Here is a 25,525-nt window from a genome sequence, read left to right on the forward strand (position 1 = left end):
TTTTTTTTTGTAAAAATAAAATCAACTTTAAACAAGATAGATTGTACTGATAATGTCTCATCTGATGTCTTATCTTCACTAAAATAATACAATTAAAGGTATTATAGAAATAAAACAATACATTTAATAAACAATTGATATTGTTGCAAATACCGTATCTTTGTGTTAATATCTAGGCTTTTGAAAGTCACTTAATGTTCTCATTGGATATAGAGCCAGCATGGCAATGGGCCAGCAGAGAACATCGCCTAAGAAGCCTATGATTAAAAGACTTGACAAGATTAACTCAAAAAACCTAACTGTTCAAAGATACAATGTACTTATTCACTCTGTGTAGCTTGATTTAATTTCTAACTTTTCTTAAAAAATCCCTCTACTTTCATATATGTGCTTTTATAGAGGTAATTTGTATAAAACCAAATGTTATAGTCATGTATTTATTCCCAAATATAATCTAGCAAATATATGCAAAAATAACTTTTTAGTGAACAACTAGAAAATTCTCTATATTGGTTGAATAAAGAAATCTCAATCCACCTTTTGTAATATACTGCTATTAGATTATACTTCTCTATGCTGAAGGCTGTCTTTGGGGTATGAGTAGAAGCAGGAAAATGAAACCTGTTTCCAGGAACAAGTATACGTAAGCAGCCTCATGAAGTAAGGTCCATATTTCATTTTCTTCTGCCTGCCAGAATTTCTCCGAAACAGAGAACATTCAGTCATAAAGCAGAAGATGACAACCTTTCTCTTGCAGGGCGCTAAGATGTACCCTGAAGGATAGAATGGGGCCATATCATAATTTATAGTGAATTACTTTGTCCTGTCTGTAGGCCTAACCCTCCAACCCTCCAAGACCACATTATTCTTCTTTCTGGAGAGACTGACCACCTTTGCCCACTCTCTTGCCCTAGAAAAGATTGTTGTCACTAAATGACAAGTAAATAAGGAAGGCTCATTTCTTTGCTTCAGAAAAAATTGAAGACATTTTAAACTCCCTAATGTAGAAGACATTTGGCTGTGTATTGTTCAGACCACTTACTGTCCTCTGCGGTCGTGAATGGAATCCAAGAACTATGTGCACTGCCAAATCCATTGGAGGCAACCAACCGAAACATATACTCTGTGTACGGTTGGAGATCACTCACTTCATAGCTTAACGATGCAGAAGGATTGGGAAATAACCTGTATGGGAAATAAATGTCAATTAGGAAGTTTTCGACATTCAAAGAAATAAAAGCAAGTAAATTTCTTACTACAAAAAAATTTTAGAGGATGTCAACATACATTTAAGTATTGTAATTTTCTGCCATCGAATGAGATCTCTTTTAAAATAAGTAGCCACTGGCTGAGTTTGTAATCTTGTGTTTATATGAGATGTAAATCCTAATAGTATTGAGACTGACTGCCATGTGGATTCGTAGAATAGGTATTATAATTTGTTAGCGACAGTTCAGACATCATTTTGTTAGTTTCATTGCTTTATGTAATGCACGTGCTCATGAAAAGTTTCAGTGGGAAGAAATCTTACTTTAAATGCTACATAAATGAAAAATAGATATTTTTGCTAAGCAAATGATTGTCCTCTGTTTGTTTTTCTTTGAACTTTTAAAAGGTAACCTATATTTTTTTGCAAATGAGAACTGACCTACTCTTCAAAAATGTTATGTCTATATTGTATAACCCAGCTGATAGACAGAATGGACAAAGTAGAATGCTCACTCTAGAAATCCACGGGTGGAGTCGCCAGACCTCATCTGGAGTTGGTATCTGGGAGAGCCAGGAGCGTTATTACGAGCTGGTGTAGACCAGACAACCTGAAGACTGGTTGGAGTGGCAGATGAAAGCCTGGGAGGCAGCACGCCATCTGGAGCTGTCGAAAAACACAGATGAATTAGAGCAGAGAAAACTGTGGAGAACATATGCTGGATGGAATCGAAATGCTCCATATACTGGAAAAACTGTTCCTCAGGATCAACAACAATGTTAAACATGGTCCATTTAATTTAACATTTTCATTCCTGAACTCCTGTATTTCCTTATTGTTCATTTCAACACAATTACATTACTATTTCAGTCTTAAAAGCCGGCCCCCAAACAGCAAGACAAATGAATATGCAGCACATTCCCACCTGTACTTCTGTTTATCTAATTGAAAACATGGAGGGAATTTAGTGAAGCAAATATTAAAGTACCTTTTTCATTTAACTCTTTGTTCAACAGACCGAACAATTGAACACTGAAGCAGTCCAGATCTCATATTCTTCCCCCCGATATCATCCATTGCTGCCTTAATCACACCACTACATATGAACACAATGGCTTTCTTTTCCTTTTAATTTTTTTTTTTTTGGAGGAAGGGAAGTTTGCTAAAATTGTATTTTTCTGGAATGATAAATAAACATGAGTGGCTGAATACAGCATGTTCCAGCCTTAATGCTCACCCATGAAAATATAAAAAGTAAACTTTTTTCCCTATGTGTTTTATACAGTTACCCTTCTCACAGTTATCCCTTCTCCTGCCCTTATTCAATTTTGCAAGGTGGAACATGCATACCACTTTTTCTAGTCTGGTTGAGTCTCCGGCAAATCTGTTCTGACTTCAACATACCTGCTTGGTACAATCTACCAGGGAAATCTATTTGAATGGTTCTAGAAGGCCTAACAGGAATGTGTAAAACTAAAGCCTATTCTACTAAAAAAAGTTGATAAGATGACTCTGGTTATTTAATTAATTTTTTCCAACAGGTATAACTCAAATGAGCCTGTCATATCAGCTTGTTCCAAATCATATCAGTTTGTTCCAAAGCTATTCAGAAACTTGAAAGCAAATTCAGCAAAACTCTGTGCCTTTAGGAAAATGACCTAATGACTCCGAGCCTATATTTTCTGAACTCTAAAGTAGGTATAATATTTTTGCTTTATAGAATTGTTGTGAAGTTCAGAGATCATATAAATAAAGCATCTGATTTTAGACCCCGGTAATTATTAGTTGCTAACTATTATTACTATTATTACATTGGACTGACCTGAACTTTCTTTAGCATAATTTAATTGCTAGTATAACATACTTTGTTGGGAACATTCTGATTATTCTTATATAGGTTCCTAATGACCACAAATTACCAGAGGTCTTTGGTGAAGAAGGAGAAGTGATCAAAATAATGAGAACAAATGAAATATCAGGGTCCATTTTCAACTTTATTTTATACATAACCTTGTGTAGTGTGTCAATTTTACATACTCTGCAATGCAGAAGAAGCTGTCTGTGAACAATGAGGCTAATGAATGACCAGTGATGAGAATCGAAGAATTAGATTACATGTTTCATCAATCTGCTGTAATGGGTTTGAGTTCATCAATAATTCATTCATTTGTTCAATAAACATTTATTGAGGCTCCACTCTGTGCTAAGCAGTACTCTTCATGTGGAAGGAGAACGACACTGAATAAAATAGACACCACTCCTGCCCCTAGGTAGCTTACATTCAAGTGGAGGGAGCAGGTGGTAAACAAATGAATACTGTGTATACAATAATACCAGGTGGCCATAAGTGCTTTGCAGAAAAATAAAGCAGTGTAAGGAAAGAGAAGGTAAAAAGAATTGGGCAATTTTAGTTACTAGATAACAACTTCAATTCGATGGGAAGATTATAGGAAGAAAATGCAATTCAGTGATATTTGAACAGAAACCTCACTGACATGAGGGAGGTAGCCATCCGAATGTCTGGAGGAAGAGTAATCCAGCCAGAGATAGCAGTACATTCAAAGGCAGTAAGGAGGAAAACATTCTGGTTGTGTTTAAGGAACAGTGTGGCTAACACGGACCAAGGAGGAGAGGGAAAGGAAAAGTCTTCATAGGAGTTGTAGTCTTCATAGGAGTTGTAGGTCAGCGTATATGTGATCTTTAAAGGCTGAGATGGTGAAATAAACTAGGAAGTGAGTGTTGATAGAATGAGTATAGAAGAGGTCTGAGAACTGAGCCCTGGAATCCACCAAAATGTTGAGGTCAGGAGAAGGCCTCTATAGGAAAGGATACTGAGAAGGAGTGGTCAGTGAGGTAGGAGAAAAACTGAGAAGGTGCAGACTGGAAGTCAAGTAAAGAAGGCACATGAAAAAGGAAGGACATATCAGCTGTATCAACTCAGCTGAGAGCTTAAGGAAGAAGACTGGGAGTTAAAATTTTGCATTTGGCCAAGTGCAGGTATTTGATAACTTTGTAAAGAACAGATGCAGTGCAGTGCTGGGCATAGCAGTCTGAGCTAAGGTTGTGAAGAGAATGAGGGGGTAAAGGGCAGATACAGTGAGCTTAGACAACACTCAGAGGGAATTTATTCTAAAAGGGATTAGAAAATGGGGCAGCAGCTAGCGAAGCTCATGATATCAAAGGAAGGTTTTCTAAAGACTGGAAGATGTTGCAGCATATAGGCATGTTTGTTGGAAGAATCCAACACAGATTGGGGGAAAAGATACTGTAGAAGAAAGAATTTCCAGAGCAAAGTCCTAGTGTGGGAAGAGAGAGGTGAGCCAGTGCACATTTGAATCAATTGAGAGTCAGTGCACACTGGCTGCCAAACAGAGCAGGGATAGTTCTCCCATTGTGCAAAAGTGAATGCACAGATGAAGATGTAGAGCAGTGAGTAGATTCAGTGATGGAATAATATCAAAGATCTCCTTTGATGATGCCCAATTTCTCAGTGAGCAAAATAAAAGCAAAGGCTCAGTGACAAATTGTGTGGATGAAATGGAGGCTTGAAGAAAGAGGAAATGATACGAAATAATTCTCTCAATTAGTAAAAGTGTGGCATGACTAGAAAGTGCAAGAAGATTGCTGTCCAGGGCCAACTATCCACTTCTTAACTTCACATTTTTGGTTTGAAGGACATTCATTGCTACAGGCTTTTTAATTGATATTTTATCTATGAACACAAATGGTTTTAAACAATCATAATTTATTTGACATATATACTTTAATTGATTTATAACAAGTGCACACATAGAAAAAAGAGCACTGCGAAAACACAGGCAAAAAGTAAAGTGCAAAATGCATACAACGTATAACATATAAAACCATGTCTCTCTTTTGGCTATTTTTGTCTAATTTTTCTACATCAAGGAGTATAATGTAATTGAAAATCCAAATTCTGAATTTCAAGTCATTAGCCCTGAAAAAAATAGTTTTTAATATGCACACAAAACCCCTTATGTGTTAAAAACTACATTACCTTTCTATTAAGAAAGTAGGAAGAAGTGACCCAAAGTAGGCTTTATAATAATAATAAGGTGTCACGAATTCTCTTCTGAGTAATAACAAAACAATATGCTCCATTAAATTGGTACACTTTGAATATATGAAATTGCAAAATATTTCCAAACAGAATGGTCATCTTAAATTATTTATATATAACTACTCATTCTGTATGCTTCCAGTAACACTGAATTCTGGAAACCTTCCTTTCCCCTCTGTTTAACCCCTTTTATCCTAGATTTAATCCTTAGAGGCTCCTTAGCACCAAAGCAATAACTGGGAGCCAGCCATAATTCCGCTGCTGGTTTCTTAACAGAAGAGCCCTGTATCCATCAGCTTGATATATTGTCTCCAAGATGCTCTGTTGCTCGAAAAGCTTCTCTCAAGTTTAATATGACCCTCACGGGGCAAACACTCCAAGACAACCTCCTGAATCAACACATCTTGTCCAGTAAATACTAATTCTACACAGCGACTAGATAAAACAGCTACCCCAATCTATAAATTCAAAGGAAGGTGGGTTTTTAATAAAATTTCAAATTTAACCTGCTTCAGAAAACCAAATTCATACAAAACATTAAGCAATAAATTAAATCACAGATTGGAATAATTGAGATGGTATAATCTTTTGAATGTATAATTTTATTAAACTTTAAAAATGATATACACCACTGGACTCTTCTCTATATGAAAAACAAAAGAAAACATAAAACCAAATAGACAATGACTTACACATGTCCTAAACTTCTCTATCTAAGAAAACAAAACAAAATACAACAAACAAAAAAAATAAAATGATTTATTTACACGTGTCCTTAACCTTTGCTCCCTACAGATTTATAAAACTCTGGGGGTGAGCTCTCAAAGGCAAAAACAGAGGCTTTACAAATGTAGTTGGTGACTATCAAGTCTGTGGGGCCAACAAGAAGAATATTTTAGGGAGAAAACGAATTCACTGTGCTTTCCATATGCACTGAATTCTTTCTCAGGACATCCCACCAACATGTTACTTTTGTGGTGTGTTTTTTTTGCCTGTGTGTGTGCATTGCAAAATAGTGAAATAAAATGCTGCATTAAAATATCAAATAAGCCTGTAATATTTTGTATCAAATTCAATTCTATAATACAAAATATTGAATACCACTCTGCACTCTTGTTAGAGGCAGGGAAAGGGCAGAATAGGTAGAAGGAGGAATAAAATAATCTACTTTATGTTTAACAGATTAGACCTGACTCAAATAACTGTATCACCAAAAAAAGAGTACTCAGTACAAAAGAGGTATAAATGCTACGGGGGACTTGGAAATTAGAAACTCACTTCCAGGGGTGCACTGGGCCTTGTCTTTCAGAGATCCCTGGCTTGCAGAGGCACTGCCCTGGGGGTACTATCAGTTGTTCATCCAGGTTAATGATGTTCTCAGCCTCATTCCAGGGCCTAGGGCTCCCACCATCTCTTCCTGTGCTCATTCCATTTAGACGTGGTGCTTCTTGCTGAATTCACTAGGAATCTGACTCTAGCCTACTCCAAATTATCCCCTCACTTCAGGGATTACATTTTTGGCATTCCCATTTAGGCTTCTCTGTTAACATTAGAGAAACTGTGGCCTTTTACCTATATGCTGCATCGCTGAATAGCCTGGCACATATTCAAAATCCGTGGATTACACATTTCTTCATCATTTTCTGAAATAGCTACATATGAGCAAGGGTTTTAAATTCTACTTTCCAGAATGGAAAATTAAAGTTCAGACACATATATTGAGTCATTGAGTCATGAACAAATTGAAAACAGAAGGCAAGACTCGATTTCCAGTCACTAAACCATATGTCATTTAAAAAGATATTAATTATGAGGAATATGCAGATGTGCTAACAAATGGACAGTCAACCTTGAACACAAGGATGCACAAACAACAGCATTAAATAGTAACAAGTAGGTTAAAATAGATTTCGTGTTCATAAAACAGTCTTTCACCAGAGTGAACTTTTTGAAAGTGTACTATGTACAAGGTTATTTAACATAATTATTTCTAATCCTCAGAATTACACTCCAAAATTGTAGTGTTTTCTCTTTGTAGGATATACGGAATCAGGTGAGGCTCAGAGAGAAGTTAAATATTTTATTTCAAATCGCAGAACTGATGTAACTGGCACACTGAGGATTCTAACATCGGCCATTTAAGTTCAAAGGTAGTGTGCTCTTAATTTTACACCCTGAAACAGCCTGCTATAGTAAATGATTTATAACATAGAATAACTATTAAATATATTAAATCTATATAAAAGAAAACCATGTACAATATTAAATAAATACGTTTCAATAAATGTTGGATTTATTTTCTGTCCAGGTCATATTCTTAAACAGTACCTCCCGGTCTTATTTCTTTATCATAGCAGGGATTCCCATCATTCCACAAGGTATCACACATAGAACTACTAGTATGAATTTGCCACGTCTCTGGAATTAGTCAACATCCACAGAAATTCAATGAAATGTAAAATGGAGAGGTCTTCATGTTAGTGAGAGAAAAAGTATACTTTAAAAATAGTGTTTTCGTAGGTATGTCATGGATCTGATATTGGACCATAGAATATTCAAAAATAAAACAACAGAATCTTAAAATCAGAAGGCAGAAACCTTAAAAGTCACCAACTTTATCCTCTCACCAAATAAGGAATCCTTGCCTAGAACATCCCAGAGAGGTGACCCCAGGCCTCTGCTTGTTCCTTACCAGTGACAGGAAAATAGTCACTTGGCAAGTTGTCTCATCACATTATTGAATAGTCTTTATCATTGGAAAGCTCTTTCTGATGTAGAACAAAGGATTGTATGGGTTCTACAAAACTTAGGGCAAATATAACCGTTTGTTCACATTGAGACATTCTGAGTGAAATGGGGCACTCTAAGTAATTAATAGGAGTGAACTGGGCTGCAGCAGGCATAAACTGGGACTATCTTGAGCAAAAGGTGCATATGGTTGGTCATGCTAACAACACTGAACTCTTTAGGACCTAACCTCTAATCCCTGAGAACAAGCTTCTGGTACCATTCGTGGGCTAGAACCTCAGGTATTTTTAAGCATTTGTCCTCCTCTCCACTAAATTTCCCCATTTCAGGTTAAACATCTCTGTTCTCTCCAACTAGTTTCCATATAGTATGTTTTCTCAACCATTTTCTAGCCTTGTTAACTGATTTGGATGTGTTCCAGTTTGAGAATGCCTTTTAAATTTACACTCCTTGTGCATTTGGACCACAGCCCAACATAGGAAGACACTGACTTTCCTTTCTTCAAGTGATGCTGCTGAAACTTCACTGAGCATCTTAATTTTGGCCTGATTAATATTGGAGTTCATCAAGTTCATTCATATCAGCTATGTAGCTGACTCAAAATGGTCATATAGATAGCTGACCATACCAGATTATTTTCTAATGTATACATAGTCTTAAAGGACTATTAAAGGAGCAAAGTAATTAAAGAGATACCATAGTGCCCAACACAGTGCTTTGTCTATGAAAGATCCTATAAAAAGTGGATGAATGGATGGATGAATCAATGGCTGGAAAGATGGATGACTTGATGGGGGAAAGATCTGCAGAGAAAATTATTTCTCTCATTATCCCAACAATTGTTAGAACCCCGAACATATTTTCTATTTACAAATAAATTACAACAAAATGTGAAAAATATTTTTAACATAAATGAGATTAATTGCTTGGAGGTATTACCAAATTAAATCTGAAATACTACTTTAGAGTACATTCATTTTATCATTCATTTCTCTCAATGTTCTTATTTCACAGATACAAAAACTGAGGTTAGAAAAGGCTAAGCAACATGTCTCAATGAATAGTAGATAGGAACCTGTGGTTTCATACATGTCCCTTTTGTTTTCAAGACCATAGTTCATCTCTCAAAACCCCGTTAAGTTTTAAATTTAAGTCTAATTATTGCTTTGTCCCATGATAAACCAAGGTAATGATAACATAAACCATTTGAGAACAGATATGCTTTTTATTTATCTTTGTAAACTTCAGAGCACTTAACAAATTTTGAGAGTTTAGTATTGCTCATGAAATACTTATTAAACAAATGATAAAATTTAGTTCTTGGAGAACTAAACAGAACTCTTTTAAAAGTACTATATGTATTTTCCTAAGTACAAATATGTTTATGATACAAACTTTAAAGATTATAAAACAAAGAAGAAAACAATGATCCATAATTACACTACCCAGAGATAGCCACTGTTAAATTATTATAGATAATCTTTCCTGTCTTTTTTCTATACAAATATATGTGCACATAATTAAGAAAAACATTAAGATGAATACTTACATATTATTTAGTAAACTTTATTTGCTTTGCACTATATGCCAGTAAGTATTTTTTGGTAGCATGACTTTTCAAATAATTGAATGTACTATTTTTATAGATGTGGAACATTCACTTAACAAAGCTGACATTGATGGATACAGAATGATGCATCTTTAGGGACACTTTTTAGAGTTATTGGGTAAACGTGGATGAATGCTCTACTATTTCAGATGTTAGCTGACTAACTGTTTTCCAGAACATTGAATTTATGCTACCATCACTAAGGTATGAGTGGTCCACTTCCCAGTATCCCCATCAAAATGAGTATTTTATATAATGCCTATATATATCTATATATACATATATAATAATAATGGTACAAGTATATCATTAAATATATTATATATCTACATGTCATATAATTTGTATATAATATAATTACATATGACTGATATAAGGTATGTATGTGTGTGTATATATATAATAATTCATTAACTCAGCAGCTATTTAAAGTCATCTATTATATGCCTAGCACTATTCCATAACCTGGGAATATAGTAATGAACAAATTAAAATGGTTTTTATTAAGAGGGGTGAGATGAAAGACAAAAAAAGATAAAGGCAAAACTATAGAGACGATAAAAAGTGATCAGAGGTTGCCAGGGGTTGGGGGAGGGCTGTATGAATGAATAGATGGAACACGGAGGCTTTTCAGAGCAGTGAAGATACTTTGTATGACACTATAATGGTAGGTACATGTCATTATGTGTTAGCCTAAAGCCATAGCATGTACAACACCAAGAGTGGATCTTAGTGTATACTATGGACTTTGGGTGATAAAAACATGTCAGTGCAGGTCCACTTTGTGGAAGAGGATGATAATGGGTAAGGGTACACATGTGTGGAGGCAAGGATATATGGGAACTCTGCACCTTCTGCCCAATGTTGCTGTGAACCTAAAGCTGCTCTTAAAAATAAAGTCTATTAACATTTAATGAGAAAAAAAGAAGCATTTCTAATATAAGGGCATTGAGAGTGATGAGGGAGGGAGTGGAGCAAAGTTAGCACATTAGATGCAATAGGCAGGGAAGGCCTCTCTGATGAGGTTTTATCTGAGCTGAGATTTGCAAATCACTGGGAGAAGCACAAATGAAGCAGACCCAAGGCAGAAGCCTCATTGACGTGAGTCTGGAAAGTATTGTTCATAGAGGATTTGGTGATGGAACAGATGTAGGGATGTAGAGAATGAAAGAAGCATGCTTGATTCCTAAGCTTCTGGTCTAAGAGAGGGACATTTGGTGGAGGAAGAAAAAAAAATAGTTGGTTCTGGATTGCCTAAGATATTTTTAGAAGGCCATTGGCTACAGGGGACTGGAGTTCATGTGTTTAGGCCTGGGCATATACATAAGGAAGGTGTCAGTCTATAGACAGCACTGAAAACCAAAAGACTATGATTGAAATATTTACAACATGCCTATTGGCCATTTACTGTTTCTAAATTTCTAAAATGGTTGTTCATGAATTTTTTCCAATGAAAACTTTCTTACCTTTGATAAGCTTTTTATTACATTAGATAATCCTGAACATTTCACACTTTTGTCACTCTCCTTTACGTTCAATAAGCACTTTTTACATTTTTAACTTAATTAGCTGATTAGCAGCTAATTAGTGTCTTTATTGTAATGTGTTTATTTAGAGTTTATTTTGATTAAATCACAGAAGAGGCAGATCTGTGTATTGGTTAAGAGCCAACTTATCTGGGTTCAGTTCCTGATTGTGCTACTTACTGAGCAAGTACCAAAATCTCTATGTGCCTCTTTTCTTCATCAGTGAAAGAAAGATTGAGATGGTACATATTTCATAGAGTGTGGTTTGGAGGATTAAATAAGTTAATGTATCAAGTGGTTACACAATATAATACATACATAATATAATAAAGTACACATCATAAGTACTACGTGTTTGCTATTGTTATGATCTTTATCTTACCCCCAATGTCTATCGCATGATCCTGTCATATCTTTACTCACACCATAACTACAATCATGCTTTACTCATTTATTATTTCTTAGTAACATCAATCAAAGTATCTTCTTAAGTATCACTAAGTCATTTAATATATCCCAAGAAACATGTTGCTGGGTGATACTGTAAGGACTAGAGAGACATAGTAGCTGTACATTTTTATGTAATGGCAAAAAAAGGACATAACATTTTGGGGTCAGCATCACAAGCATTAATATCTTGTAGACAATCTAGCTCAGTTTATAACTATTTAGTTGCTAACATCATCTAAATAATCACTTTATGATCATCTTCATGCCATAGTAAAGATGGTATGCATGATAGGAATTAAATGTTCTGAGAACCTTATTTGTTCATGGTTCATTTTAAGTTACTTGAAGATAAGCACTGTACATTCAGATTTATTGTTTCTCTCTGTAATTTTCTTCCCCATCCTTTATGACTTCATAATTGAGATTGCTCTAGATACGTTATTTGTAATAATAATATTTATGAAATTACAAAGTCTGATCCTATAATATTTTGTAACCACTTAAAAAATTCACAAGGTTTAGAAAAACTATATTCTGCTTATACCCAATACAGAGCTTAAATTACCCAGCCATCTTAGTTTTAATCACTTGAGAACAATTTTTTTCTTAATTTTTAATTTTTTTTTAATTTTGTGGCATATAGGAGGTATATTTATGGGGCACATGAGATGTTTTGATACAAGCATGCAATGTGAAACAAGCACATCATGGAGAACGGAGTATCCATCCCCTCAAGCATTTATCCTTTGAGTTACAAACAATCTAATTACTTTTTTTATGTTATTTAAAAATATACGCTTAAGTTATTATTGACTATAATCACCTTATTGTGCTTTCAAATAGTAGGTCTTATTCATTCATTCTATTTTTTTTAAAGCATTAAGCATCCCCTCCACTCCCCAACCCTCCACTACTCTTCCCAGCCTCTGGTAACCGTCTTTCTACTCTCTAAACCCATGAGTTCAATTGCTTTGATTTTTAGATCCCACAGATAAGTGAGAACACGCAACATCTGTCTTTCTGTGCCAGGCTTATTTCACCTAATGTAATAATCTCCAGTTCCATCCAAGTTGTGGCAAATGACTGGATCTCATTCTTTTCTATGGCTGAATAGTACTCCATTGTATATATGTACCACATTTTGTTTATCCATCCATCTGCTGATGGATGCAACTTAGGTTGCTTCCAAATCTTGGCTATCGAAAACAGTGCTGAAACAAACATAGGAATGAAGATATTTCTTCAACATACTGATTTCCTTTCTTTTGGGTGTATGTCCAGCAATGGGATGGCTGAGTCATATGGTAGCTCAATGTTTAGTTTTTTGAGAAACCTCCAAATAGTTCTCCATAGAGGTTGTACTAATTTACATTCCTACCAGCAGGGTACAAGGGTTCCCTTTCTCCACATCCTTGACAGCTTTTGTTATTTATTGCCTGTTTGTTGGACATAAGCCATTTTAACTGGGGAGAGATGAAGTCTCATTATAGTTTTGATTTGCATTTCTCTGATCATTGATGATGCTGAGCACCTTTTCATATGACTGCCATTTGTATGTCTTCTTTTGAGAAATGTCTATTCAAATATTTTGCCGATTTTTGGATTGGATTATTAGGTTTTTTCCTATAGAGTTGTTATATATTCTGGTGATTAATCCCTTGTCAGACGGTTAGTTCGCAAATATTTTCTTCCATTCTGTGGGGTGTTCCTTCACTTTGTTGATTGCATCCTTTGCTGTACAGAAGATTTTTAATTTATGTGATCCCATTTGCCTATGTTTGCCTTGGTTGCCTGTGCCTGTGGGATATTGCTCAAGAAATCTTTGCCCAGACCGATGTCCTGTAGATTTTCCCCAATGTTTTCTTGTGGTAGTTTGATAGTTTGAAGTCTTCGACTTAAGTTTTTAACCCATTTTGATTTTATTTTTGTACATGGTGAGAGATAGGGGTCTAATTTTATTCTTTAAAAAAGTTTCTAAGAATTTTTGTGGGCACATAGTATATATATATAAAGTACATTAGATGTTTTCATACAGATATGCAATGTGAAATAGTCACACGATGGAGAATGGGGTATCCATCCCCTCAAGCGTTTATCCTTTGAGTTACAAACATTTCAATTACTTTTTAAAAAACTTTTATTTTAGGTTCAGGGCTACATGTGCAGGTTTGTTATGTAGGTAAACGCAAGTCATGGGGGTTTAGTGTACAGATTATTTCATCACCCAGGTAATAAGCTTAGTACCCAACGGTTATTTTTTCTGTTCCTCTCCGTCTTCCCACCCTTCACCCTCGAGTAGGCCCCGTGTCTGTTTTTTCCTTCTTTGTGTTCATGAATTCTCATGTAGCTCTCACCTTTTGAATGCATCTCCATTTTTCTTATTTGGCCTTGAAGCCATACCATGAATTAGATGATGTGAGTATTGCATTCCTCCTACAGTTCTTTGTGATTGTCTTAAGTGCCAGGCTGGGATTCAAACATGAGAATTTTGATTCAAAACCTCATCCTCTTTCCTGTTTACTATGCAATCTCCAAGCTATAAATATGGAAATACAGAAAGATTAAACATTTGTGATAAAACTGTGCTGTCATTTTTATATTCCCTGAAAAACTGATCTACCCATCCTCCTTTCCTCCCTTTCCAGGCATCGTGCCAGGTGATGGGTGCATAATGAAGAACAAACTAGCCAGAGTCACACCATTATGGGCATGAGAATATTGTCAAGTGGAGCAAGACTGGCATCAAACAAATAGAAAGCAATATGTAGTTAAAATGTACACAAAGTGCTATGAGGGAGAACAGAGGTGCTAAGAGGTATCATTAAAGGGGGCTGACTTAATTTTGGTTGAAAGAAAAAAGGCTTTCTAAGGAAGTGGTATTTAAGTTTGGACCTGTTAAATGACTAAGACTTTGCTGACCTATTATGGGCCGGAAGCTCTATGGTGATCTCACTGTTTGAGGAATTAAAAGCAAGGCAGCAAGGGTGGGAGTCACTGGTCTTGTAGGAAAGATAAGGAGTCTGAAATGTATACGAAGGAGATGGGTAATCACTAATTCCATCAATATTTTAAGCACAGAAACTACAATTGTTGTTTAGTTTGAAAATATTGAGGCACAGATGGTGGTGGCTACTCTCTGATAAATGGACTGGACTGCATACTGAAAAGGAATGAATGGATTTATCATCTTATTGATATACCTTGATTTGAGTTTTTTTCCCATAAAAGTTCAGTGCAGAATGTGAAAAACAATCCAATTACTAAGTATTTCTGGCTACTTGATTTCATTACACTCACTTCTGGGAGCTCATTCTTATATGGATCAATAAAGAATCTGCATTCATGTCATTAGAATGCCAGAAAGAGATGGGGAAAACTATAAGTATCCTTTATAATTTATTAACCTGCCTAATTACCAAAATATTTTTAAAAACACTTAAAATAAAACTCAAGAAAACAAAGCTGAATAACGAAGGGAAAAGAACAGTGAATTGCACCACAAAACCTCTACTAAGGTTAGCTATCGTCAGGCAACAGACTTTTTCTTTCTGTTTTTTTTTTTTTTTTGAGACGGAGTCTCGCTCTGTCACCCAGGCTGGAGTGCATGCAACCTCCGCCTCCTAGGTTCGAGCGATTCTTCTGCCTCAGCCTCCTGAGTAGCAACAGACTTTTTTTTTTTTTTTTTTTTCTGAGATTCACAGAAGCCAAAAGGCAAAACAGAAAAGAAATATCATGAGTTACCAATCAATACATTTTCTTAAAAATTTCTTTTTTGTTGTTTTTCCAAGAAGTTTTCATTTTATGGGAATGAATTTAGTCTAAAATGGACTCTTCTTATTTAATAAAACAATTTGCATTTTTGTAAAACAAGAGAATCACAGTAAATCAATTAACTTTTCTGATTTCTAAAAATAACTGCGTACAATAATCCCACCAAATAAGGAAAATGCAACTTTGTACTTTAACAGCCAACTTTAACAACATTGACATAGTTGTCTTACATCATTATTTATAAACACATTTAAATTTATTGTCCTAGTTTTTTTAAGAGCAACCCCTTCTCCCCCTAGAAGGTGAAACCAAGCTCTAAATACCTTGATCTATCCAATATGTCCTTAGGGAATTCTTAAGTAGCCAGCCAGAACATGCAGTAAGTGCAGTTATGAACATCACCGCAATGGTGGCCAGGGCCTTCAGTTCCATCAGGGAATGCACACCATCTGCTCCAAAAGCCTGTTTTGCACAGGACCTTGGGTTATGCCTGGTGGCTAGAAAGAGCTCAGCAACTGCTTTTGGATGAATGAAATTTGAACAAAGTTCAAAGTTTTGGTAAAGAGTCTTTATGTTAATTGAGTTGTTTATTAAACAACTCAACAAATTTAATGAATGACTTTGGTTAATTGCCCCTTGAACAATGCTAACATCTTGATATTCATTTGTAAACATAAGCACACTACAATGTCAGAGTTAATGCTGGGGAGTTATTGTACACCAGGCAATGGACTAAATGCTTTGTATGTATCATAACACTGAATCCTCCTAATAGTCCTAGGTGTGAAGTAGGTGGGTCAAGAAATCTGAAGCTTCATAAGATAAACGACTTGCACAAGACCACACAGGTAGTAAGGGATTTGTGCTACTATTTGAATCCAGCAACTATCTCCAAAGTTCAAGTTCCTGTTATTTTAAACAATGTTGTTTAAAATGAGCCAAACCAGACCTTTGCCCTTCCTCACAGACATATAAGGTAACTAGCCTCCTTTCCCTATCTCTTCCCCATCCACCACACAGGAACCTAAAGAACTAACTTGGAGAGCGGATACTGTTTTGAAGAATGGCAAAATCTAACAGCTGTGTTTTGAAAGAAAGCAAGATATTTTTGAGGTTTTAAACAAATGTGTCATTTAAATTTTGAGGAGGATTTTTTGGAGTAGAGGTTTGAAGAAATTGTCTCTGTCTTTCGTAGTCTGTTACTCTCTCTTTCTCTCTGTTTACTAACTTTTTTCTCTTTTACTTCTCAAGGCACCCTTGGCTCTGAGAAAGGACTCAAGAGAAAAATAAAGAAACAAGATATATAACAAGAGCTATAGGTTTTACAGATCCAACCTTAATAAATGATATTTCTCAAGGTTGTCACTAGTGTAGTAGAAGAGTATTTAGGTCAAACTCTGACTAGGAAAGAAACATGTGCAAAAACAAAAAAAAATTGTTAAAAAGTCATTATTTCTTATATTAGTGACAAAATAAAATATTTTAAAGTACATTAGCAAATACGACCTGAAGGTGGTACAACATTTATCTTGGTCTTTCACAGACATATTTAGGTTTATTGTTTTGCAGGAGCTGAAAACTTCTCCAACATTTCATAGAGAAATGGTAAGAATATATCAGTCAAAATTGGTGCAAATATTTGTCAAAAATTATATAAAACCCAATGGGCAGATTTCACCTAGCTCCAGTAATTATTCTTCATGAAATGAAAAATGGTTCCCGTGTTCACTAAGAATGCTTTAATTAGAATGGAAAAGAAGAAAGGATATCCCCAGTTACAGTATATAATAGGAGTAATATAGAAAGGGGGGCAGAGGTGGGTCAAGGGCACCAGAATAAAAAGACACCACTGAATACTAATTGCTGTTGACCATTTTGAGAAATAAAAGATTCCACTTCACATTAGCATCCATAGGACTAAGGTAACACACCTCCACCTCTACCTCTCTTTGTGGTTTAAGACTAAAGAATTGCTTAAAATTGCTCTGCAAGACAATTTCAGTGAATTTGTTAACCAAGAAACATCAGACAGACTGAAGTCACCCTCTGTTAATTTTGAAATACCCCAAAGCTGTGAATGATGTAGCTCACCATGCTCAGAGAAAAACAGCGATTTTGAATTTCATTAGATACATTATTTGTTCAACTAGAATGTAGAACTGTCACTTTGTCAGACTAATTAGAGGCCCTGAAGTTGGTGGTCATAATGCCCAGAAGAATTTTTTTTTTGTTATGTCTCAAACCACCAACCAAATTTTGTTCCTTTTCCTTACAGAAACTTCCTACATTTAGACACTCTAGTTAAGCCTTTGCTTTAGACATTTGAATTCCTCTTAGTATTCCTAACAGTATTTCTTAGCATTCCTATTATTTTGAATATGATCATATTCATCCAATTGGTTTCCAGGCAGCATAGATTAAATTCTTTTTCCTTGAGTGCCTGATTGCTTGAGCCCTTTGTTTAAAGCATATCTTCAATTGGAAAAATAATTTAAAATATATACAACAACAATACTGTTCAATTAATTGTTTTATTTTTGATTCTAATATTGCTCATTGACTTCATTTAAAATAATTCGCTGAAGAAGTTAGCCTTTGTGAAATTAAAAATTGATATGCTTAGCAAGGTTAACAACAAGTAAATTCAAGCTCAAGTCAAAGCCACTCTTTTCAGGAAGAGTGCATTAAATTATCCCTTGTTGAATGTATCTAACAAGAAAAATAGCAAAATAAATTACTGAGGGGCTGGGTACAGTGGCTCACGCCTATAATCCCACTATTTTGGGAGGCTGAAGTGGGCAGATCGCTTGAGCCTGGGAGTTTGAGACCAGCCTGAGTAACATAGTGAAACCCTATCTCTACAAAAAAAAAAACACAAAAATTAGCTGGATGTGGTGGTGCATGCCTGTACTGCCAGCTACTCAGATGCTGAGCGGGGAGAATTGCTTGAGCCCAGGAGATCGAGGCTGCAGTGAGACATGACTGTGCCACTACACTCTAGCCAGGGTGTCAAAGTGAGATCCTTTCTCAAAAACAAAACAAAAAATGACTGAGGTCGTGTAGAAAATAAACCATTATATTTTAGAGTTGGACTCTTCCTCTATGGTGCCATTGAATCCACTATTCTAAGATACAATCAAATACCAAGAAATTAAGTGATCTTTGAATAGTGGAGAAAATTTTAGTCATTTAATGATTGAAGAATCAGAGCAGATTGGTTATAAAAATCATTGTAACAACAGGATTGGATATAATATTCAAGTTTATTAATTAAGTTAAATAATAACTAGATCTAGCATTAAAATACTTAAATTAAATTTGGGGTGTCTGCTATAGTCTATCTATGTCCCTCCTATACTTCTTATGTTGAAATTCTCACCACCAAGGAGATAATATTAGGAGATGGAGCCTTGGGAAGTGATCAGGTTATGATATTGTAGCCCTCATGAATGGGGTTAGTGCCCTTGTAATAGAGATCCAAGGGAGACTTCTCACCCCTTCTGCCATGTGAAGTTAGAGTAAAGAAAATGACTATTTATGAAGAAGAGCCTTCACTAGACACCGAATCTGTCAGCACCTTGATCTTGGACTTCCCAGCCTCCAGAACTGCGTGAAATACATTTCTGTTGCTTGTAAGGCACCTAGTCTATGGTATTTTGTTGTAGCAGCCTAAATGGACAAGACAGCATCCCTTACCTCAACAGGCCATTAATTTCACATTCTCTATTAGTAAGAATAAAACAATAGTCATTGGCAGAATTTAAACTGCTGAAAGACTTCTAAGAACTGATTTCACCTCATAAGTAGTAGAGTTAGAATCAAATTTGAGAATAAAAATTATGATGTTCATTTTACCACAACAATGATCAATAATTATATGAAGAAAATTTGTAATCAGGCTATCAGTGATAGTTACTTGTTTCTAGTAATTTAGTCACAAAATTATTATCCAGTATAGCATTGGCACCAGAAAGCATATGAGATTAATATCAAGAAATTTTGTCACTTTTAGGTTTATGAACCTAGGGGGATTTGGAAGTCTAAAACAAATGTATTCATATTAATAACCCTTCTTTTATTTTTATATTACATAAATTGGAATACTTATTTGTGAAGAAAAACATGGTAATCAATACATAGCTTTGCCCAGAAGAAGAAAGCATGGATCACCCCCAATTCCCAAGAATTTTCAATTGGTTATTTAAAAAATGATTTTTGGATATATTGCACAGACATTATATGGTCCTTCTCCTTAAAATTTCAATTCTAATACTTCCTATACTTCAGGAATCAGCAGCCATTAAATAATGGAGTTCTAATTTGCTGCTGCCTGATCTTCTCACATAGGGAAGGATACAACTGTGCAATGTAACAACCACTATGTGTACTGCATCACATTGTATCTATTGCAGGCATCATCATAATTAAGTTCTCAGTGTCAATCCTATGAGATAGTGCTTATTATTTACTACCATTTACAGAAGAGCAAAGTAAAGCAGAGTCTGATTGTATAACTTGCGGAAGCTCATACAGCTAGTAGGAGGGGGGAAATTAGGATTTGAACCAAGTCCCACTGATCTTAGAATTCATGCTCTTTATCAGCACAATAACATGAGTGTAGCGTGTATTTGTGTAGGTGTTACAGATAAACAGAGGAGAGATGAAATATGGCATTTCATATACATTATTTTTATGCTGCATAGTATTTTCCCTCTCAAGCCATCTATAATTTCATATTTTCTCAGGAAGTAAAACTTTGCAAATGTTATTTTTTTAAGAAAGTAAGCATTGATAAAAAGCTGAAAGTTAACTTTAGATTATCAAGACTATTTCACTGACCATAAAGTCTAACAACATAAGAAATTTAGGTTTAATTTTTTCTGAGAAGGTCTCTCAAATACATTTAAAGATTTCAGAGTAGCCTGCATCCAGTCACTAGTTCTACAATGGGACTGTATCTGGCCATGTCACTGTCAGGCACAGTAACAGAAATTACTGTATGTTTTATTAAAAGCCTATTTTTGTCTCTCTCTCTCTCTCTTAACTAAAACCCTAATTTAGTTGTTGTTCCCTTAGGTACAAAGTACACAGTTCATAATTCATTTGATATAAAATGTCAGTTTAGATTCTTGCCCTTCTTTGATAAATGAGAAAAAAACACGTACATTTCAATTTCCTCAATGCCAGAACTACCAGAAACAACCCCCTGTTGTGTTTCTCAAAGACCTTTGTGTTCAATTAAACATCAAGATTCAGAAACTGTAGGGAAGAATATTTCCAAGACAGAGAGAACAAATACATGAGACAGAGGGAGACAGCTAATGCTTTTCCTACTAGTCAGGTGATATCTCCCAAAGAGCATCTTTGATCCTCAAATTAGTCCTCACTTATAATTTAATATGCCACAACCAGTCTGCTGTTTCCTTACACTTAGTTTTAGAGACAGCTGTTGGAATCATCAAGGAAGATAAAAATGTAGCTGTTTACAGGTTAATTTTCAACTGAATAGTGATAAGCTTACATATATTTTGTATTTATATATCATGCTTTATGTCCTTTAAACAAAGAATTGAGCAGCTACCTAATATGCCAGCTAATCTCAGTGTGCACACATTCTTTATTCCTTGTCTAAACCCATTGAGGAAAGTTCTGTAATTATGAAACCCCTTCCCAGATGAGCAAAATGAGGCTTAGAGAGGAGATAAGTTTCTCAAGGTCACACAATCAGGAAATGAAAATGCTGGGGATAGCAAGTGGTGGATAAGTTGAATTGTGATATTCTGATAGACACTGTGCTTTGCAAATGCACAGTCTAAGATACATGCTTACTTGATTTATAGCATCAACCATGGGAATAAGATTTAAGTTTTTTCCTGTGATCATGCCCTCAACTTCAGATTTTGATGAGGAAAGTATTCCTGCTTTCTTATGGCCCAGAGGTCACACATGGTCATTTTGTGGCCGTTCCAGTGAACAATTTTCCCACATACTCACACTGTTTGCAAGGCTTAGTTCTAGAATATTCCACATGTGAATAAGCGTCTTCACCTGACTAGAGTGTTTTTTCAACTGTTCACAGAAAATTGTTTTAGTACAGGAAGAAAAAGATTCTTTCATTAGTTTATACAAATATAAGTTTTCTTGCTCTCTTTTAAGAAAGTTTGTAAATTTTTCAAAATTAACACTGTTAGATAAATCTCTTCACAAGAATGCAAACTATGTACAATCAGAAGATCACAATTTATAATAATTTATAATAGACGTTCATAGGTAAATGTGAAAGAAGTTGGGCAAAATACTTGGTGGGCAAGTTAAGTACTTATATCCACACTGGCAAAGGATGGGTCCAACTGATTGGTTTCTTTGCTTTCTCCACACAGGGCACATACCACATAATACTGCTTCTGCTTAATGCTTTTTTGTAAGGCTATAAACATGTTTTACCTATGCTTTTTTTCTCTTATGACATTATAAACTTTAGAGCATGGGTTACACAGTCATTGAGGACAGTTCTCTAGGCCATCTGCAACAGGATTTAAAAACCTACTGGTTCAACCAACAATACCTTTAAAATTATATTTGACACCACTATAGAGTCAAGTCACCTCTTCAGACCTGCATTGATTAGTGGGGCCTCAAATTCTGTGTTGCTTCTGCCAACAGAACATATGAACAGTTAGTAGAAGAAATAAACAATAGAGTATAGTGGCTCAGAACCAGGCTTCTATAGTCAGTCTCTAGGTTTAAATACAGTCTCTGCCTTTAACTAGTAACATGACCTTTACTAGTTGCAAGCCAATATTGTTTCTTCAACTTCTTTATGTATAAATAGGGATAATAATAGCACTTGCCTTACAGGGTTTGTGAGGAGAATAAAATGCAAAAACGCACCTGCACCTAGTATTAATAAATGCTATCTTGGTATGAGTGATCACAACATCAAAAATCTCTTTTTAGCAAATAAAAGGTTACATGATCTTAATTTTTCTCTAGGTACTGGGCACTATGTCAACCTACTCTGGAGCTGTGTTTGTGGACTCCTAGAAGGAAAAATCTTAGCTATGAGGTCCAATAGACCGCAAACCCTAGAATCCAGGATGAAGATGTAACTGACTTGAGGAAACATATTTCAAAACTGTACAGAGATGTAGCCACAAGAGGGTTATTAGAGAAAATTCCCCAGAGGGGAAAGACTCAGGTTTTAGTTACATGGAGTTTCTTATAACAGATGTTCTGTGAAGAAATTGAAGAGCAGAGGAAATTTAGCTGACAGTGTCATCACAGCAGGGCTGATTAGTGTTCCTCAGTGCATAAAACATCATGCCTGTTGCTTTCTGGTGCCACAGGTAGGACTCAACATCTGGAATTGGTTATCTTTGGTATCTGTTCCTGGCCCATTCAGGAAGACTGTGAACAACATGATGGCTTTCTTACACTGGAAAGACCTCTGGCCCTAAGAATGAAACTTATATATTCAAAGACCAGTTGAGCATGGAGGCCTATTATACCTATTTCTTCCCTGAGTATTTGTCTCAATTATAAATGTGGAATAAAGTCATAGACAAGATCATATATTTTTGCTTTGAAAGTATTTTCAAGATGGTCTAGCTCAGTAGTCTTCAAACTTGTGAAGGCACCCAGTGACCTGGGAGTTGGTAGTGGAATCTCGTTAAAACACAGATTCCCTGGCCCCACCCTCAGAATTTCTGGTTAAGTAGGGTTTGAGAAGTTACATTTCAAGCAAATTTCAAGGAATGTTGAAGTTCCTGGTCTGGGATCACACTATAGATACTGCTGATCTAATTCACATCTGCCATTTTAGAGATAAGAGACCAATATTGTGGTCAGGTAAAGTTACTTAAGTCAGACCAAACAGCTAATTAGCACAAGAGTTATTACTAGAACTCAGGGCTCTGAGACCAGAAAATAGTGGAGAAACAGCTCAGAAGACTGTCAAATGAAGTGGCTCTGAGGAGACCCTTCAGAATGGGATCAGCCATTTCACAGTTTTAGAAAATATTATCTCATGTGACATCCAGCTTACTTCTTGAGGTTTCCTAATTTGAGAGCCCAAGCAAAAGCCAAACACATATGTTGTTTAGCATTTGGCATGATATTCAGGAAGTGATGAGACTTCTCTAAATGTTCTCTACTTGTTTTCCTTTCTCTAAAGCATTGTGGCAAATGCTTTTGTTTTCAAGTGGCAGGAAACACAACACATAGAGGCTTAAGCAATGAGATGGGTAGTGGGTTCCTGTAATCAAAAAACAAACAAACAAAAACTCAAGGGAAAGAGCTGGGTTTTGGCAATGCTGGATTCAAAGGATCAAATGACGTCACCAGAATCTAGTCTACCTCCTTCTCTCACACCCACTCTGCCTTCTTCCTTGCTGGCTAAATTTCTCAGACTCTTTGAGGGGCAACATGTCTGGCAGAAGATTGAGCTGAATCCCATATTCAAATACAGGGCAAGAAGCATGCCTCTGTTGACTGTACTGGTTTAATGCAATTCAGTGGCTTTGATTGGAATGCCTGTCATTCCTGAAAAAAAAAATCACTGTGGTTAGGAGAATACAGTGTCCTCATTGGTCAGACCTGGTGATGCAGTCAACTTCACACACAGCGAATGTGCATGTTCTGAGCTTGAAAGATCCCAGGGTGCTGAGAGGGAAATTGGAGCCCTGTCATCAAAAGAAAGGGTGAAGGTATGCTCGGTGCAAAAATAATCCTAGGCCACTAGCACTCCACAAGAGCATGATAGTAATCATTACTAATATCCTATTATATGCCTAAGCCAAGGTAAATGGTGAGAGGGATAGAGAAAGAGAGAAAGAGGGAGACCAGTTGTGACTCCTCTGTCTACCTCCATTCACCCATTCATTTTTTTTTTCATTTTATTTCTTCTTTTTTTAATTTAAATAGAGATGGGATCTCACTATGTTGCCCAGACTGGTCTCAAACTCCTGAGCTCAAGCGATCCTCCCACTTCAGCCTCCCAAACTGCTGGGATTATTACAAGTGTGAGACACCACACCCAGTGCATTCATTTTATCTTCCCCATGAATTTATACTCTAGTAGATAAGACATGATACAAGCATATGAAACATTTAAATAAAAACGGAAGATAGCATACATTCAAAAATAGTCATCAAAGTGTAAGAGGGATTAATCTAATAAAGTAAGTATTAGATACCCTCATGTTTCTTGTTTCATTTGTCCCAATTAATTAATCATCATGAAAATCATAGTGGTTGTAAGTGAATTTCCCTACTGTTGTCAAAATCTATTATTCCTTAAGTTTTTAGGTTTTCTTTTAGACTCTGGGTGGTCTATATGCCTTTATAGAGATAGAAAAAGGGATTTTCTTGATTCTGCTGGTGAAAAGAGGTTGGAAATATGGTCTCTAAGTATCTAAGACATATTAAGAATTTTCTCACTTTTGTGAGTATTTATATAGGCAGGTAAATGTTCATAGAATTTTATGCAAGTCAGGCATACAGTCTGTCTATGAAAAAATAAGAACAAGATATTATTTTAAAGAAATAAAGCAAAAATTTCTTTAGGGCACTGTAAGAATTCAAATAAAACTTCAAGTTGCTGTTAGACTGCAGTGTCAGTCAGACAGACATGTTTTTTTTAAGCTTAAAGTTATGGATAAAGCTTTCTTCGAAGGAAAAAAAAGAAAATGAATTGTACTTATTCTTTTCAAAAACGTGAGTTAGAAAATATCAATAGAACTTAAAGGAACAATATTTCCCACCCCTCTCCCCTGGTAAAAAAGAAAAAGATGTGATTTTATTTTATTTTTTTTAGTCTCTCTCCCTTGCCCCAGGATGCTTTAAAGATAGCACTTAATTGTGTGTGTGGGCATGTGTATTTCTATATAATCCACATGAGAGTATGCAAATATGGAGAGCTGGCAGCCCTTTGCTGGAGGCTTGCTGAGTCCATAGTAAGCAGACTTCAAAGTTCCCTTCCCTCTTCTCCATAGCTCAGAAGTTAGTCTCTTTCTAAGGTGTTTTTATAAGCAGGAAGTTCATTGTCAAGATGGTGAATACAAAAAGTGAAAAAATTATTCACAAATTATGAAACATGAATTTATCCACCTCTTTGGCTTACGATATGTAATATT

General features: G+C 35.6%; 1 protein-coding gene across 1 annotated transcript in view; it reads right to left on the reverse strand.

Annotated features, from left to right (window-relative positions):
- The window catches only part of USH2A (usherin), an 801,829-nt gene that overhangs the window by 279,439 nt on the left and 496,865 nt on the right, over positions 1-25,525 (reverse strand). Inside the window, exons 40-41 of the mRNA XM_055233796.2 lie at positions 1,723-1,873; positions 1,043-1,185 (exon numbers count right to left, since the gene is read on the reverse strand). Of these exons, the coding sequence (XP_055089771.1) occupies positions 1,043-1,185; positions 1,723-1,873 (294 nt within the window). The remainder of the gene's footprint in view (positions 1-1,042; positions 1,186-1,722; positions 1,874-25,525) is intronic.

Source organism: Symphalangus syndactylus, chromosome 19 (genome assembly GCF_028878055.3).
Source record: "Symphalangus syndactylus isolate Jambi chromosome 19, NHGRI_mSymSyn1-v2.1_pri, whole genome shotgun sequence".
Taxonomy (NCBI): Eukaryota; Metazoa; Chordata; class Mammalia; order Primates; family Hylobatidae; genus Symphalangus; species Symphalangus syndactylus.